This window comes from Oryza glaberrima, chromosome 12 (genome assembly GCF_000147395.1).
Source record: "Oryza glaberrima chromosome 12, OglaRS2, whole genome shotgun sequence".
Classification (NCBI taxonomy): Eukaryota; Viridiplantae; Streptophyta; class Magnoliopsida; order Poales; family Poaceae; genus Oryza; species Oryza glaberrima.
This window is the reverse complement of record NC_068337.1, coordinates 2,190,192-2,205,627: the sequence shown is the minus strand read 5'-3', so window position 1 is coordinate 2,205,627 and position 15,436 is coordinate 2,190,192. Positions and strand designations below refer to the sequence as shown.

At 44.5% G+C, this 15,436-nt stretch overlaps 1 protein-coding gene across 1 annotated transcript; it reads left to right on the top strand.

The window, feature by feature from the left end:
* The first annotated feature begins 1,241 nt into the window (after positions 1 to 1,241).
* Positions 1,242 to 5,460, top strand: LOC127756788 (meiotic recombination protein DMC1 homolog A). Its single transcript, XM_052282161.1, has 15 exons — positions 1,242 to 1,549; positions 1,657 to 1,764; positions 2,643 to 2,734; positions 2,881 to 2,952; positions 3,046 to 3,084; positions 3,254 to 3,311; positions 3,397 to 3,442; positions 4,019 to 4,064; positions 4,153 to 4,214; positions 4,316 to 4,382; positions 4,464 to 4,556; positions 4,638 to 4,706; positions 4,799 to 4,877; positions 4,963 to 5,127; positions 5,369 to 5,460. The coding sequence occupies exons 1-15, from the start codon at positions 1,330 to 1,332 to the stop codon at positions 5,413 to 5,415; spliced, it is 1,263 nt and encodes a 420-aa protein (XP_052138121.1). The 5' UTR covers positions 1,242 to 1,329; the 3' UTR covers positions 5,416 to 5,460.
* The last annotated feature ends 9,976 nt before the right edge of the window (positions 5,461 to 15,436 follow it).

The window sequence follows — 15,436 nt, the reverse complement described above, 5'->3', positions numbered from 1 at the left end:
AGCTCACTCATATAATAGTTAACTCTTCACTATAAATATATGGTACACCTGTCTGTCTCACAGATTTTCTTGGTTCTTGTGCCTAAGCCGGCTGTAAACTTATAGCTCGCTTCTCATCTCTCTCCTCTCCTCTCTCATCCACATCAGCATTCAGCCTTCTTATAGCCCTCTATTATACTTGCTCTCAGGACACTGCACACCCGTTGGCGTTGTGCTCTCTTATTCTGTTGGAGCCCATCTTACTATGTGTCATCAAAGAACGGCAATTCGTCATTAATATGTCTCATCACCATTATCACTTCCCATGCATTCTTGTATAAGCTCATCACAACCTATCTCTTGATCTTCCAAGACGGCCGGGGTTGCCATAAATTAATCAATATATAGTCTATTAATCCGTCCTCCAATCCTCCGAACAAATGCACCACCATTATCTTGATCCAACCCATCGACAACAAGATGTTTGTGATAACTTCATCAATATCAAGATATACCGGCCCACTGTTCCAAAGGTGTTTATAGAGATAGAATGTGCATGTATATTTATAGGGATAAGTGTGCGTGCGTTATGAGCGTCTATATTTGTACCGCGTTTCTAAAAAAAAATTATCTTGATCGTACCACTTATACGAAGGATGATCCTCCATGTTTCCATTTTGTAGCATATTGTCTGTTTGATACTGATGAGCATAACCCTCAATATTTCCATGTGGCAAGATATAGTCAGGATGGACAGTATATGACGTTAGTCTAGATCATCTCCAAATGCATGCAACGCTGCTATTAATATTCTCGGCTTGCTGGTAATGGAGATTCTCCGTGTAGGCTGGCTGTGTGATCGTCATCAATTGATCAGCAGAGTACAGTGGCTGCTGGTCCTGGTTGCACCACACGGCAGGGCCCTGTCTGGGCTGCAGCTTGCACTACTAGCTACGCTGTCGTCGTTGAGCTGAGAAATGCTTGGTGTGTTTGCATGTTGTTCTTCGTCAAACATCATCTGCATATAATGGGGATCAAGTTGACAAAGTGTCTCCAATATGTTATTGAATGCTCTTCCTGCCCTTGGGAGGTAGCCGCTTCCTGCCTTCCTTCCCCTTGCTCTTGCATTTGCTGCCGCTCTTCGCCTCTTTTCCGGCCTTCTTTTGATCAACCTTGTGGGTATGCTTCAACACCATCGGAGCCAAAATGGCATATAAACAAAAAGTAATTTATGAATAAAACTTGGTATATACGTGTTGTTAGCGATCTAGTTTGTAGAAAATATAGAAGTATTTTCGATACAAAACAAACATACTTCTAAAATATATTCATCCAGCTCTGCTAGGCTGGATGAAACGGCCCAATACTGCTCCCTCCCGCAGAAGGCCCAATAGAAAGACGAGCCCAAGCAGTTTCCAGAAGGCCCAAGTAGCCCACCGTCGCAGCCGGAGCAACCGCACTGTTCACACACGCAACGGCGCAACACAACCACTTCGTCGTCTTCCTCTGCTGCTTCCTTCTCCTCCAAGCCCCCGCTCCGCTCCGACGACCTCGCCGCCTCCGCCTACAGGTGAGGAGGTTTTTCTCCGCCGCGGCGGACGCCTCCGCTCGCCGTTCTCGCTTGGGTTTTTGGGTGATTCTGGTTGGGTTCTCCCCTGATCGCACATTTCGACGCAGGTGGGCAGATGGCGCCGTCCAAGCAGTACAGCGAAGGCGGGCAGCTCCAGCTCATGGACGCCGAGAGGATCGAGGAGGAGGAGGAGTGCTTCGAGTCCATCGACAAGCGTATGCCCTCCGCCTCATCTCCATCCCTTCCTCCCCCCGTCTCGTATCCCGCACTGCATTGCTTGGCGCGCCTGCTCGTGTGCGTTCGTGTGTGTTCGCGTGTGTTCGCGCGTGCGAGTGGCAGTGCTCGTTCTGCCTCGCCTTTCAATTAGTCGCTGTTCGACTTGTAGTTCGATGCTTGATTCGCGGTGAAGTAAACGAGATTTAGCATTAGTACGTTTCCACTTTTTTTTTTGTTGGTTTCGATTCTGCTTGCGAGCAGCGTCTGGATGCTTTGTGATGTGCGTGTTGGGTTGCTTCTAGTTTTCCCCCCAATTTCGTGCGTTCTGGACATAAATTAGCCTCGTCTCGTGACGAATTTGTTCTGGAATTTTCGCCGCTCCACAATTGATCTCTGTTTTTGGGCTATTTCCTGCTGATCGGTGTGTGGATCGCCACATCGCTTGCTATGAGAGGATCGATTCGAATTTATCCCCATTTTTAGTCAAATTTACACGCGTTTTGCATTAACCCGTCAAAATGATCGCTGGAACTCGTCGGAATTCTCCACCGGCTAGTTTAAACATTTGCATTTTCTGCATATTAGTTGAATCAGTTGTGTGTTTTGGTGCACTTGGAGTGCATTTAGTTGAACCAGTTGTGTATGGGTGCACTTGGAGGTTTAGGGATTAAGCTTGAGTTCCTCTTGCACTTTACGTTTTCTGGTGGCTCCCTAACTCTAGCGAGTTCAATTTTAGTAAGTTGTTTGGTGTGATCCTGACATTTGCCTGTGTTTCATGCTTCATTTGGTTCTTCCTGCAAATTATTCATTGCCGTGAATTCAAACTAATGAGCATAGTTCCTGCATTACTGTTCATCTCTGGTGCACTTGTCTACAGTAATCTCGCAAGGGATAAACTCTGGAGATGTGAAGAAGCTGCAGGATGCTGGTATCTACACTTGCAATGGCCTCATGATGCATACAAAGAAGGTTGTGAACTCGGGATCCCAAACCTTCATGCCATCTCCTGCTTGTTCCATTTCTGGTTTATGACACCCATCTTCTTTCGTTTGTTCTATTTCTTTCTTACAGTATGCTTATCTGATATTGTTTCAATATATGGATTCATCTTGTAGAGCCTGACAGGAATCAAGGGATTATCTGAAGCAAAGGTAGACAAGATCTGCGAAGCAGCCGAAAAACTTCTGGTGTGGTTCTCTTTTCATTATTAAAGTCTGAAAGCTTCACTGTCAATTCTGTGTGATACATTCTTCTGAAATTGCTATATTTGTTTTTCTCAGAGTCAGGGCTTCATAACAGGAAGTGATCTCCTTATTAAGGTAAGGAAATAGGAGCTAATCTGCATACAGCATACTAGTGTACAGGATATGGTGTTATAGCAAACTAAGTGGAAACTATTCCTTGCTTCATGGATGCTCTAGAGCTTTTAGTTACTCCAGCTGTGCACTTCCCTGGGCTGTTTGGTTTATTCTTTTTCTTCTTTTGAAGCGGAAGTCTGTTGTTCGAATCACCACTGGGAGCCAGGCGCTTGACAAGCTGCTTGGCGGTAGCATATATAGTCCTCTGATTATGTTATGATCAGTTGTTGCATTATGTTGTTCTAATCTATTTTCATTCTTCAAATTTTCAAGGAGGGATTGAAACACTTTGCATCACAGAGGCATTTGGAGAATTTCGGTGCGTAGACGTTCTTGTTCCTTTTGATTCTTTTTCCTGGATTACAACTGCAGATTGGTTGTACCAATGGAATGTGGCCATATCTGTCTAATAGATATGGTGAAAATCTAGCTTAGCAATATGTTTAGTATTCTGGTTGAAGTTAATTCTGTTGTGCTCCCATTTTTATCATTTATTCATGCCAGTGTATACAGTAAATTCCTAAATATGTTTGTATTCTGCTAACACTGAGAACTTAATACTCCTCATGTGTAAACTTCAGGCATATACACATCAATATTGTCTGAAACTGTTTTCTTTGATGTTAATACTAAATTGGTTCTACTAAACATTAAATTTAGCTGAGATAATCTTGTTTTGCGACAAAGTTGATGTATTATAGAATGATTCCTTGAATTGCAGCTTGGAACAATTTGGCTTTGTGTAGCACATAAATAAAACATCTTACTATTTAATGTGAACCAGCCAAACTTTGACCCTTGATGTACTTTGATTTAACGTTCATCATTCGTCAATTTGGTTCCAGCTTCTTAGCTTTGTAATTTGTAATCTGTCATCTTTATTTTTGGTCCTCAGATCAGGGAAGACCCAGTTGGCTCACACTCTATGCGTCTCCACTCAGGTTCATTTCCGACACATTTTTGTCATCAACACCTTACTACCATAGATCCAATGAATAATTTTATTTATTTTTTGTTTGTGAACTGCAGCTTCCAATCCACATGCATGGGGGGAACGGGAAGGTTGCTTACATTGATACTGAGGGAACATTGTATCTTTTGAATTTACTGAGTAATAACTCAGCTGATTCACTCAATGGATTTATTTGCATTTCCATATCGCCCCAACTTGTTTCCTTAATGGAATTTTCAGCCGGCCTGAACGAATTGTGCCGATTGCTGAGAGATTTGAGATGGATGCCAATGCTGTTCTTGATAATGTATGGCTCTTAATTTGTCTTTACCATTTCAGGCCTAACAGATGAAGCTGTATGTTATATTTCCATTTATTTCTTGTTTAGATCATATATGCTCGTGCATACACCTATGAGCACCAGTACAACCTTCTCCTTGGCCTTGCCGCTAAGATGGCTGAAGAGCCTTTCAGGCTTCTGGTAGGCATGGCTCCATAACATAAAAGAACATTGATAAATTTGTGTATCTCAGTTACTTATGTGGTTGTTTTACCTGAGTAGATTGTGGATTCTGTGATCGCACTATTCCGTGTCGATTTCAGTGGCAGGGGTGAACTTGCAGAGCGCCAGGTATTGTCAATATATGTGTTGGTAGAAACAAAAAAAAAATCATAAAGTAGTTGAAGGCCTAAAGTTATGTACTAATTACTCTGAACTTGCAGCAAAAATTGGCACAGATGCTCTCCCGCCTTACTAAAATAGCTGAGGAGTTCAATGTTGCAGTGTACATCACCAACCAAGGTGAGCTTTCAGGACTATCCTGTATATCCCAAGAAAGAGTAACACCATAAGGGATTTCAAATTACAAGTGTCCTCCTTGTTTCAGTGATTGCCGACCCAGGTGGTGGAATGTTCATAACTGACCCGAAAAAACCAGCGGGAGGCCACGTGCTGGCGCATGCAGCTACCATCCGGTTGATGCTGAGGAAAGGCAAAGGAGAGCAGCGTGTCTGCAAGATCTTTGATGCCCCTAACCTGCCTGAGGGAGAAGCTATATCCTTTTGTATTATACATATACATGTTTACCAAAACTTCTTGTGCAATTGGTAACTTCGGTTCAGTAGGTTGCTAAAATATTGATTGGTTTTTCTTTCTTTGTTCAGACTTGCTCCTCAAACTCTTGTGATTTAGTTAATTGCAGATGCTGTTTTCGGTGACTGGAAGTCCAAAAGCTTTGCATAACAGATTATTAATGGTGTGGTGTAAAATAGTTGCTTCCCTTGACCAATAACACGTTTTCCAGGTAACATCAGGTGGAATAATGGATGCGAAAGACTGAATGTTCATTGAGGGTGCTTCCTGTCTTCAAATTGTTCAGGTTTCTCCTAGTAAATTCCTGCATAGGCCATATAGGTTTGGTACATTGACTAAACTACTACTGCTACTTTGCCACTGTCGAGGAAATATGCAACCTCATTTATCCAGACGATTATACCTTAAAATGGGTATTTTTCTATGCTTATGAGATCAACAGTTGTACTGAAACAAATACAGTATTGTCTTAAGTGAAAAATATATAAGAGGTTTACATGATGGTAACTTTCCCCAGAAACTAAATTCTTTATACCCGCGTGTGCACAATTTATACAATCTGACTTATTCTGCTGTATCAGCTATAAGGTCCTTAATTATTTGATCAAACCCCAAACAATTATTTTTTGCGGCTTATCCTGGGATTTTTCCTTCAAGGACGTGGTCTAATCTCTCTATACTCCAGTTCTTCAGTCCCCCAATCTGCAATCTTCAGTTAAACCACAAAAGAATCCCAGCATGTGCGACAAGCATTTTCTCGTTAGAAGAGACTCCAGTTATCTTTTAGCATGCACTTCTTCAATTGGACAGAACAAGGATCATTAGCATAATCGGCATAGTTGCAGCTAAGCTAACAACAAAGAGAGTTGGAATGAACATGCCATTGTACTTGTAGTTTGATATTCGGTAGAGGAGATACATAACATGCTTCCAATTGAAAAGTACTACTCGATCTTGGAATAGATCGATAGAGAAACATGCTTCTAGCTTTAGCTTTACATTGATGGGACGATAAAACATCGTCTCAGTCTGTACAACACAACTCTTGGAACAGACAAATCACCAATCTGCCTAATGCAGAGGATATTTAGGTGAACAGAGGAACAAAATACAGCCTTTTGGCCGGTTCATCAGCTGGTTGCTCCTAGCTCCGGGCACCCAAGCTTGTCGTCATCCTCCTGCTGTAGTGCTGTGTGGGTAGAGCGCGGCGGCAGAGAGGGCAGATGCAGCTGAGCCGGAGCCAGTCGAAGATGCAGCGCTGGTGGAAGGTGTGGGAGCACGGCATCATCCTCAGCTTCTCCTCCGCCACGAAATCCTGCAAGCAAACGGCGCACTCCTCCTCCCTCGCGCCGGCCGCCGTCACCTCACGCAGGCCTTGGATGGCCTTGTTCAGCTCGCCTGTAGGACGCAGCCGCCTCGTCGGAGATCTGTGGCGTGGGGTGGTTGATCTCCTCCTCGTTGCCAGATGACATTGATGAATACACGTCTTCGGATGATGATACGTAAGCTTCCGGCGGCGGCGGCGGATTTTGTTCCACCCTCAGGGGAAGCCTCCGGTCGCCAATAACCAGGTGGCTATAGATAAGATTCCCCTGCTCATCGAAGAGGGGGGCCATTGTGATAGTATACTTCTGTATGGATCTTCATCTCTCCGGCCAGGAGCACGACGGCGGCGACGCGATCGACGAAGGAGATGATGAAACGAGTCGGCGGAAGGAAGAGGAGGCTGCCAAACCTCCGACTGGGATCCTGGTATGATGGAGGCGCATACAAATGAGGGGGCACCGGGCGCTGTTTTAGCACTTAGCGAAAGAATATTCTTTAAAAAAAATTAAAACACGGTAAGATCACTAGACGAAACAATTTGGTTCAACTTATACAACAAAACGATTTAAGTCATTGAAACACATAAAATCCGTATACATCAAAACAAACCCCGTATATATCAAGTGAAATAATTAAACACTATCTAAAATCCACCGTAACATTTGATTCACACACAAAGAAACATCACGAGTATATTAGTTGAAACATTGCTTTTGAACCATTGAAACATCAACAAAGCTGGTGAGGCGAAAATAGAAATATGGAACACTATCGAAATATCCATTGGAACATTTGATCCAAACATAAAGAACATCACGAGTACACTAGTTGTCGAAACAAGATTTCGGCAATACTAAAAGGGGCAATTAAGCTAGAAAAGTGGATGGGTTATGAGACACAAGGTTTATACAGGTTCAGGTCTTCTCGATGAGAAGTAATACCCTACTCCTGTCTAGGGATTGATCTACCGAGTGTATTATTGATCGTATGATCTGGGAGAAAAGTTATGCCCCTAAGAGCACTCGGACCCCTCCTTATATAGGAGGAGGAGCCGAGATTACAACATACAACCCATGTTCTTTACGGACTAGGCCTTTAGAGATAAATTACAATCATAACCGACTAGAACTATCGGATGTTTCCTTGATACACAAGTTAACATTACAACCGAGTCCTTTACTACACATATTCTAACTGCATAAAGTATCCCTTATAACCAGTCAGATATCTATGCCATGTGGGTATGTGGTACCCATAATCTCCACACTAGCGGAAACACACACAAAAACACAAAACCTAGTCTAAACTGCATCTTCCTACTCTCCGATGAACATAGGGTTGCTCGCATCGGTCTTCTCCACCACCCCCATCACTGGATCTGGAGAAGGCAGGAGAGGGGGAGGGCAGCGGAGATAAGGAGGGAGTGCTCCTGGGAGAGGGGGAGCCGGCGAGCCTCCTCCACCACCACTGCCGCCGCCACCACCACCTCGTCGGGCGTGCGTTGTCCTCCGCGTCGGCCGCCACCACGGGGACAAAGCCACCGTCGACGTTGAGGAAGACAAAAAGCGGCGGCGGATCCGACGGAGAAGGCGACGCAGGCGAGGTCGGCGGGGGAGAGGAGGTAGCGTGGGCAAGGGAGCTCGTGGGAGAGGAGGTGGCGCCGATGGGGGAGAGGAGGCGACATGAGTGAGAGAGGCACGGGGAGCCCGAGTGACAAGGAATGAGACATGCGGGCGCCCGATATTTTTCTCTCATCGGGCGCCTGAGTATAAGGATGCAGTGCCTAGGGGTCACTCGGACTGGCTGCCTGAGATCAAGATGGATGCCGGGTGTGCGCAAGCGGTCAAACCCCACGCCTCTACTGGCGATTCTCTGCCACCGAGCTAGCAGCTCGTTGAGCCTGGTGGCGGCGATGCCTTGCCCTGTTGCCCGCCGCTCATCGGGTCTGCAGGTGGAATGGAAAGGGTGACGTAGGAACATGTGAATGCAGGAGTCCCACTTGGGGTCGCTGATTTCATGCCCACGTGGATTGATAGACGATCTAGATTATTGGTTTTTACGTAATCCTAGTACAGTTCTGCTTGATATTTCGGCCCACTCTCGTCCATGCCTAGCGTCTAAATCTAAAAGTAGAAAAATTCTCATATCAATCGCATAAAATAGTGGGCAAAATTTTGATCATCACCTTCACTGTACTCGAGTCGACGACCACGACACCACCATTAGCGCCTCTGCCTGAGTTTTGATTCTGCCCCTCCCGTTGCCAGTACCACCATGAACCACAAAATTGGGTTCCCCATCCTTGTGCTCTCCTTGGTTTGTCCCCTCGCTACCATCGACCTGCAGGCGATTGGGCTAAAACAAGTAGACTTGTCGGGCTTGGAAGGTGATGTGGGGGAAGAGGAAATGTGGCGAACAATAAAAGAGTTGCCGGGGGATTGAGCTCTTGCACCCGATGGTTACACTGGTCTCTTCTTTCAAACCTGATGGGGTATAATCAAACTAGACTTGATGAGGGCTTTGGACAAGTTTTTCCAAGGAAACTCTCAAAATTTGGACATGCTTAATTCGACAATGATTATTCTTCTTCCTAAGAAGGAGGTGCCCGGCCCTTTTGAAGGACTACCACCCGATCAGTCTAATTCACAGCTTCTCCAAGTTGACTACAAAGGTTATGGTGACTAGACTGGCAGGCTAAATGGGAGAGCTCATTCCTTACACTCAGTCCGCCTTCATAAGAGGACGTTCAATTCACGAGAATTTCATGTTTGTGAAGGGCATGGCGTTGCTCTATCACAGGGGGCACAAACCGATGGTGTTGCTCAAGCTTGACATCTCCAGGGCGTTCGACTCGGTATCCTGGCCGTTTTTGCTGAGGTTGCTACAGTACAGGGGTTTCGGGGTGCAGTGGAGGAGGTGGGTGTGCTCGCTTCTCCTGACGGTGCACACCACGGTGGGGCTGAATAGAGAGGAATGTGAATCAATTAAGTTGATGAGGGGACTACGCCAGGGTGATCCGCTTTCGCCTTTGCTCTTTGTGCTCGTCATGGACGTCTTGCAAGCCATGGTAACCACAGCAATGGCTTCAGGGACGTTAAGGGGGACTGGTACTGCCTTGCGGTTGTCGGCCATTTCGTTGTATGCCGATGATGCGGTGATCTTCCTCCAACCAACGGAACAAGACACATAGGCAATCAAAGCGATTTTGGACCTGTTTGGGGCTGCGACAGGTCTCAAAGTGAACTTCACCCAAGAACACTATCACCACGATCAGATGCTCACAGGAGCATCCGCGCTCGTCCAGTCCATCCCGTGTTGTCAGCTCGATCAGTTCCCGATCACCTACCTCGACCTCCTGCTCTCCCTCCGACAGCTAACAAAGCAGGATGTTCAGCCTTTGTTAGACCGTTTGCCAAGAAGTTCGTGGGCTGGAAACCAAATTTCCTCTCGACGGGTGATCGACTTGTCCTGATCAAGTTAGTTCTGTTAGCTTTACCGGTGCATCAAGGATTACCAAAAATGATCGATTATCACGTTGCCTTTCCCTGAAAAACATTTGCCCAGGAGAAACTTGTAGTTCAAACTGTTTCTTCCTCAGGCCTCCCCTCCCCTCCCTATCCAACTCCACTGCCTCTGCCATCCTCTTCCTCCCCTCCAAGTTGCATTCCACCTATTCACCTACCTCTATCGACACCGGCCATGGAGTGCACCACCAGCGTCATCCGCAAGGCCATCTACGCACTACCTAAAGCCCCCGGTGGCGCGATCCAGTGAAGACCAAGGTAATACTGGCTGAAGGTGGTGGAGGTCGGGGTGGAGGCATTGTAGACGATATGGGCCGTTTGGAGGGCGGTGCCGGGAATGGAGACTAGCGTCATCTTTGTTCTGCAGTGAACGGGGGTTATGGTGACTACTCGGAGGGCGGCGCTGGGAGAGGCACTGCGTGGGATGGCTACCAATTAGAGCGCTGCGGCAGCGCCCTGAAAGGAGACCTGCAGCATCTTTGCGCTGTAGTGAACATGGGCCACTTGTTGGGCGCCTCCAATAGAGGTGCTAACTTCGACGTGGATTGCTCAAGGATTGGTTCCGGCAGAGGCGGCTACTACTCGAAGGGCGGCGCTGTGCGCGATGGCGACCAGTTGGAGTGCCGCAGCAGCGTCCTGAAAGGAGACCAACATCGACACGCCGCAGAAGACGGGTGCCGCTCGCTGCGAGCCGCTGACGGTGGAGGTGTCCAGTGTCTAAGTGCTACAATGCCCGTAGATTGCTTGTTGGTCAGCTCAGGTAGAGAGGCCATGGTTTGTGGGATTATCGGGAGAGCAGCGTCGACAAAACCGGTTATGGTATACGGGGAAACACTCGAGGCAGACGCTATTGGGAGGGGTCATGGTCGAGGACCTCAAGGTGGCGGCGGCATGGAGGGGAGCCCGGACATGGTGATGCCGTGACGAGCACGACGACATTGCAGTGGTTTTAGTGGTGTTGATGCTGGGACACATTCTATTGGAGAGTACTCTGTTTCAGTTAATCGAGCCGATGACGTGGCCAACCACCAGGATGCCGCATTCAGCACATATGGGTATGATTGTTCCCATGATTTGTATTTAGTTGGTTGGGCTGTTATGAGTCATGGACACACATATAGGAAAGACTTCTCCTCTTGTTCTTCAAGATAGAGTTTTTCTACAAGCAAGAAAAGCTCAGGGAATTTTCAGCAGTGATGGTGCTCCTGATTTCATAAGTGAGATTACATATGTTTTTACTGAATAATTTAGGCCCGGTTTCATGTTTCGCGTTGACTCATCTGTATGGAGTTATGTGATTGATCAATTAACTCATTAGACGAAGATTTTGTAAGGAAGTGAGTCTCACAATTTGTTCTAATTAAACCTTGCCTACCCAACCAATTTGGATTCCTACTTGATCAATTGTAAGGAGGTGAGTGTCATAATTTGTTCTAATTAACCTTGCCTGCCCAACTAATTTTGGATTTCCTACTTGATCAATTGCTCAATCCTATTTTGCGTATGGATGCCTTAATTAAACATATTCTCTTTTCATCAAGGGGGTTGTTTCGGAAGCTAAGATTCTAATAAGTAGCTGGTTGGTAGCCAGGTTCGTAGCCAGTTTCTGAGGATCTTCCGGCTTCTAACTTAGTTCATTTTCTGGATTCTATAAGTACAGCTTCTCATAATCTAGACCAAAAGCTCGATTGTTTAGGGGAGCTTTTGATTCTGGGAAAGCTGCAACAACTATAAGCTCCCCAAACAAGTTTCAAGATTATTTTAGTTGGGGTGAATGAAAGAAGAAGAGCGTGACCTCTTTTAAAAGACAAAATGGATGATTTTGTTTGGAATCAGTAATATGTATGGGGCTGTTCGGAATAAGCAGAAGGAAAAATTTCTAATTGAGCTTGTACATATTTGTTAACAACAAAAACACCCCCTGCTGGTAGGGGATTTCAATATTATAGGTAAGGAGAATTACAATAGATAAAGTTTTATTTTTAATGTTATTATTGAATAACATAATTTGAGAGAAATTATCATGGGTGGGATGAATTTCACTTATTGTAAGAACCAGAGTAATATCACCTATGAAAAGTTGGATAAGGTTCTAGTTTCAAATGATTTGGAGTGTAAGTGTCCCAACGGCAGAAGTTAGAAGTTTGGAGAGGGTCGGCTAACACAGGGCAAAATCCTATTACTCATTCTGGTTTTAAATTTGAACTGAGTTGGTTTCTTAGAGAAGACACAGATGAGGTAGTTAGTAAGGTGTGGACAGAACATGGGACTCAGGGGTAGTATTGAAAGATGGCAAGGAAAGATGAAACACATGAGGAAAGCACTTGAGGGTTGGAATTTAAATTGGGAAGTGTCTACAAGAAAGAGAAAAAGAAAATTCTAGAGCAATTGGATAAGATTGACAAGTGGTATGAAAGTAATGGTATGAATGCCCAAACAAGAGGGAAAAAAGATCTTGGAGGAACAATTGAGATTCACAATAAGGGAGGAAAGAATTAGAGAGAATCCCTTATATGCCACTAGAATTTGACCAGTTCCCTTATATGCCACTCAAAATTGGCTTCTCCCTTATATGCCACTACTTCAAGTTTTTCCACCCTTTTATGCTACTCCCACCACTATAGTGTTAGTTGACTGTTAGTCAAAGGTTAGTTTTTTTCGTAAATGACCAATATGCCCTCTCAACTAAAAAATGTGTAAACTTCAAAAAATCATAACTAATTTATTTTAAATCCTTTTTGAGTGAACAAAATTTTGTCAGAACCAGTGAAAAATGCTCTTTATATTAAAAATATTGTTGGAAAACTGCATGTTTCATGCTTACATTGAAAATTTATTTGTGATGGTAATGGCTAAAATTGCATGTGATGCAGAAAAAATCAATTTTCATATGTTGTATCCAATAGATATATTAGTACTAAAATACCTATTATTGGTTGTATACTAATTCTCAAGGGCAAATGCGTCTTTTTACAATGAAGTTAACGGTCAACTGACGGTGTACTGACGGCAATGGCTTAAAAGGGAGGAGAAACTTGAACCGGTGGCACAAAAGGGAGAAGCCAATTTAAAGTGGCATATAAGGGAGCCGGTTAATTTAGAGTGGCATATAAGGGATTCTCTCAAAGAATTAAGTGGTTTCAAAGAAGTAAAGAAAAGGAGATTATGGGGGGTGTGATGTGACGATGACTACTATGATACAACCATTGCTCACATCATGGATCAACAAAAAGACATCATGATCAAATCCTCCAAGTGCTGGAATCCAATTCGGCCACATGCTACAGTGCTGATTTCAAACAGCTGCCAAGTGTGCATATGTGCCCAAGAAAGAAAGAAAAAAAGAAAGAAAGAAGGAAAAGAGAAAATCAATTGTATATTTGATTTTGTTTTCATATATCAGTGTGTGCTTGAGTTGTTTCTGGTGCTATCTTGTGGTACCGTTTGTGTCTAGGCTCGTGTTTCTACTACATTCTAGCCTAGGACAAGCACAATACTTGACTTTGAACAATTATTCAAGTTTGCATTCTCTGATACAAGCATTTGCTATTCCTTTGCTACATATTTAAGCCTACCCAGGGCTCCACAGATTTGATTGCAGTCGTACAGCTAGTGTTTGCCAAGGCATCGATACATTCAACCTTCATTAGGGTGCTTGGTTGAGTCGGTGTATGTCACCATCTAGCTTGCATTGGTAAAAACTTGTAAGAACTTGGTAAAAAGCTTGAGTGTGTGTGATATCTGAGCTTCCACTACCTAGTAGCTGATAGGAGCATGCATATTCTTATGTGTGTTTCTTGTTTGCTATTAACCATGGCAGAATTGAGCAATGGGATACGATATGGTTATGCTCAATGTCGACTTCTCCACCTTCGACGAGATATGACGACTTCTCCACATGATTCATAAGAGGTACTTGACTATAATTTTGCACGAGTTGAATCTAAGTTAACATTCTACGATGGGAAGTATGATTATGTTGCTTATATTGATTGGGAGCTAGCAGTAGACAATGAATTTAATAAATATGATTTTTTTCATGCTCAAATGATTAAGGCTGCTAGTAATAAGTTTACCTCTTCTGCTTTATTTTGGTGGAGTTATGTGAGTAACAAACCTGAAACTTGGGATGAATGCAAAACCTTGATGAGAAAATATTTTGTGAGTTCTTATTACAGATGTACACTTTTGGAGAAATTAGAACATATGAAACAAGGTGATAAAACTGTTAGAGAGTACATCCATGAATTTAAAGTTTGTAGAGTAAATTTCAGATTGGACCCCTTTTCATTACCATAGTTGCACAATGGGCAAGGGTCTATCAACACTTTTCATATATCACCATCTAACCTTGCCAAAACATAGCAGTTTGGACCAGGTGTAGTGGGGTACTGCCTTGAGCTGCTACCATGGCTATTTCAACCAGGGTGAAAGATGAGGTGAGCACTATGCACAAGGGGATAAACGGCATATATCATGCTGGATTAGATTAAACCAATGGCTCCTATGTGCTATGTGTTGAGAGGTCAGTGGCAACTAGCAAGACGATTCGCATGGCCAGACAATTGACTCAAATAGCAGCCAATTTTGATGCTTACGTGCCTTGTTCTGCCGCTCGTGTGCCTGTAGCTGGGGCTATGGCGCAGTCAAGCTGCCGTGAGAAGAACAAAGCAAAGCAATGCATCAGGATCGGCAGCGCCACCGCTTATGTAGCTATGTGTGGAATACAAGTACCCGGGCACCCAAGGAGAGGCCTTTGGGCCGTATGGCATAGGATGGGCCAAGAGCCCTAGGCCCATGCGACGTACTTGTAAATAAAAGAAAGAAAGATTTCCGGGATAAGATATAATTCTCGAGGATCATGCATATCTTTATAGATAGAATACGGAGATCTAGTTTCAATCAACTAGATACTTTCCTTGTAACCCTCCCTCCTCATCCTATATAAGAGGGGGCAACGGTCTCGAGAGGAGAGGGAGGTCGGATCATCTCCAAGATTTCTTTTGGGACCATTTTTCCACTGATACAGAGAATCAACCACACTGGACGTAGGGTATTACCTCATCTTGAGGGCCTGAACCAGGACAATCATCTGTTTCACTATCTCTCCTTAATCTAGCGCGTCCCATAAAATATATTGCCGATCATAGAAATCGACAGTTGACGCCCCAGGTATGGGGGTGCTAGATCGTTTCTTTAAGGAGATGGCTTCAACCACCGATCGCCGGGTTTGTCGTTTCAATCTGTTTTTATGGTTTGATTAATTTCTAATCATAGATTGATGCGCGGGTATTTCTTGCTTTCATGTCCCGACGATCTGGCCATCCGCCGCACGTTGGAAAAAGCAGTTCGCTGCCAGGACGAGATCAACAGGTTTTGGCCGTACTGCAAATCGCCGCGACCGCGAAGCGAGGCGAG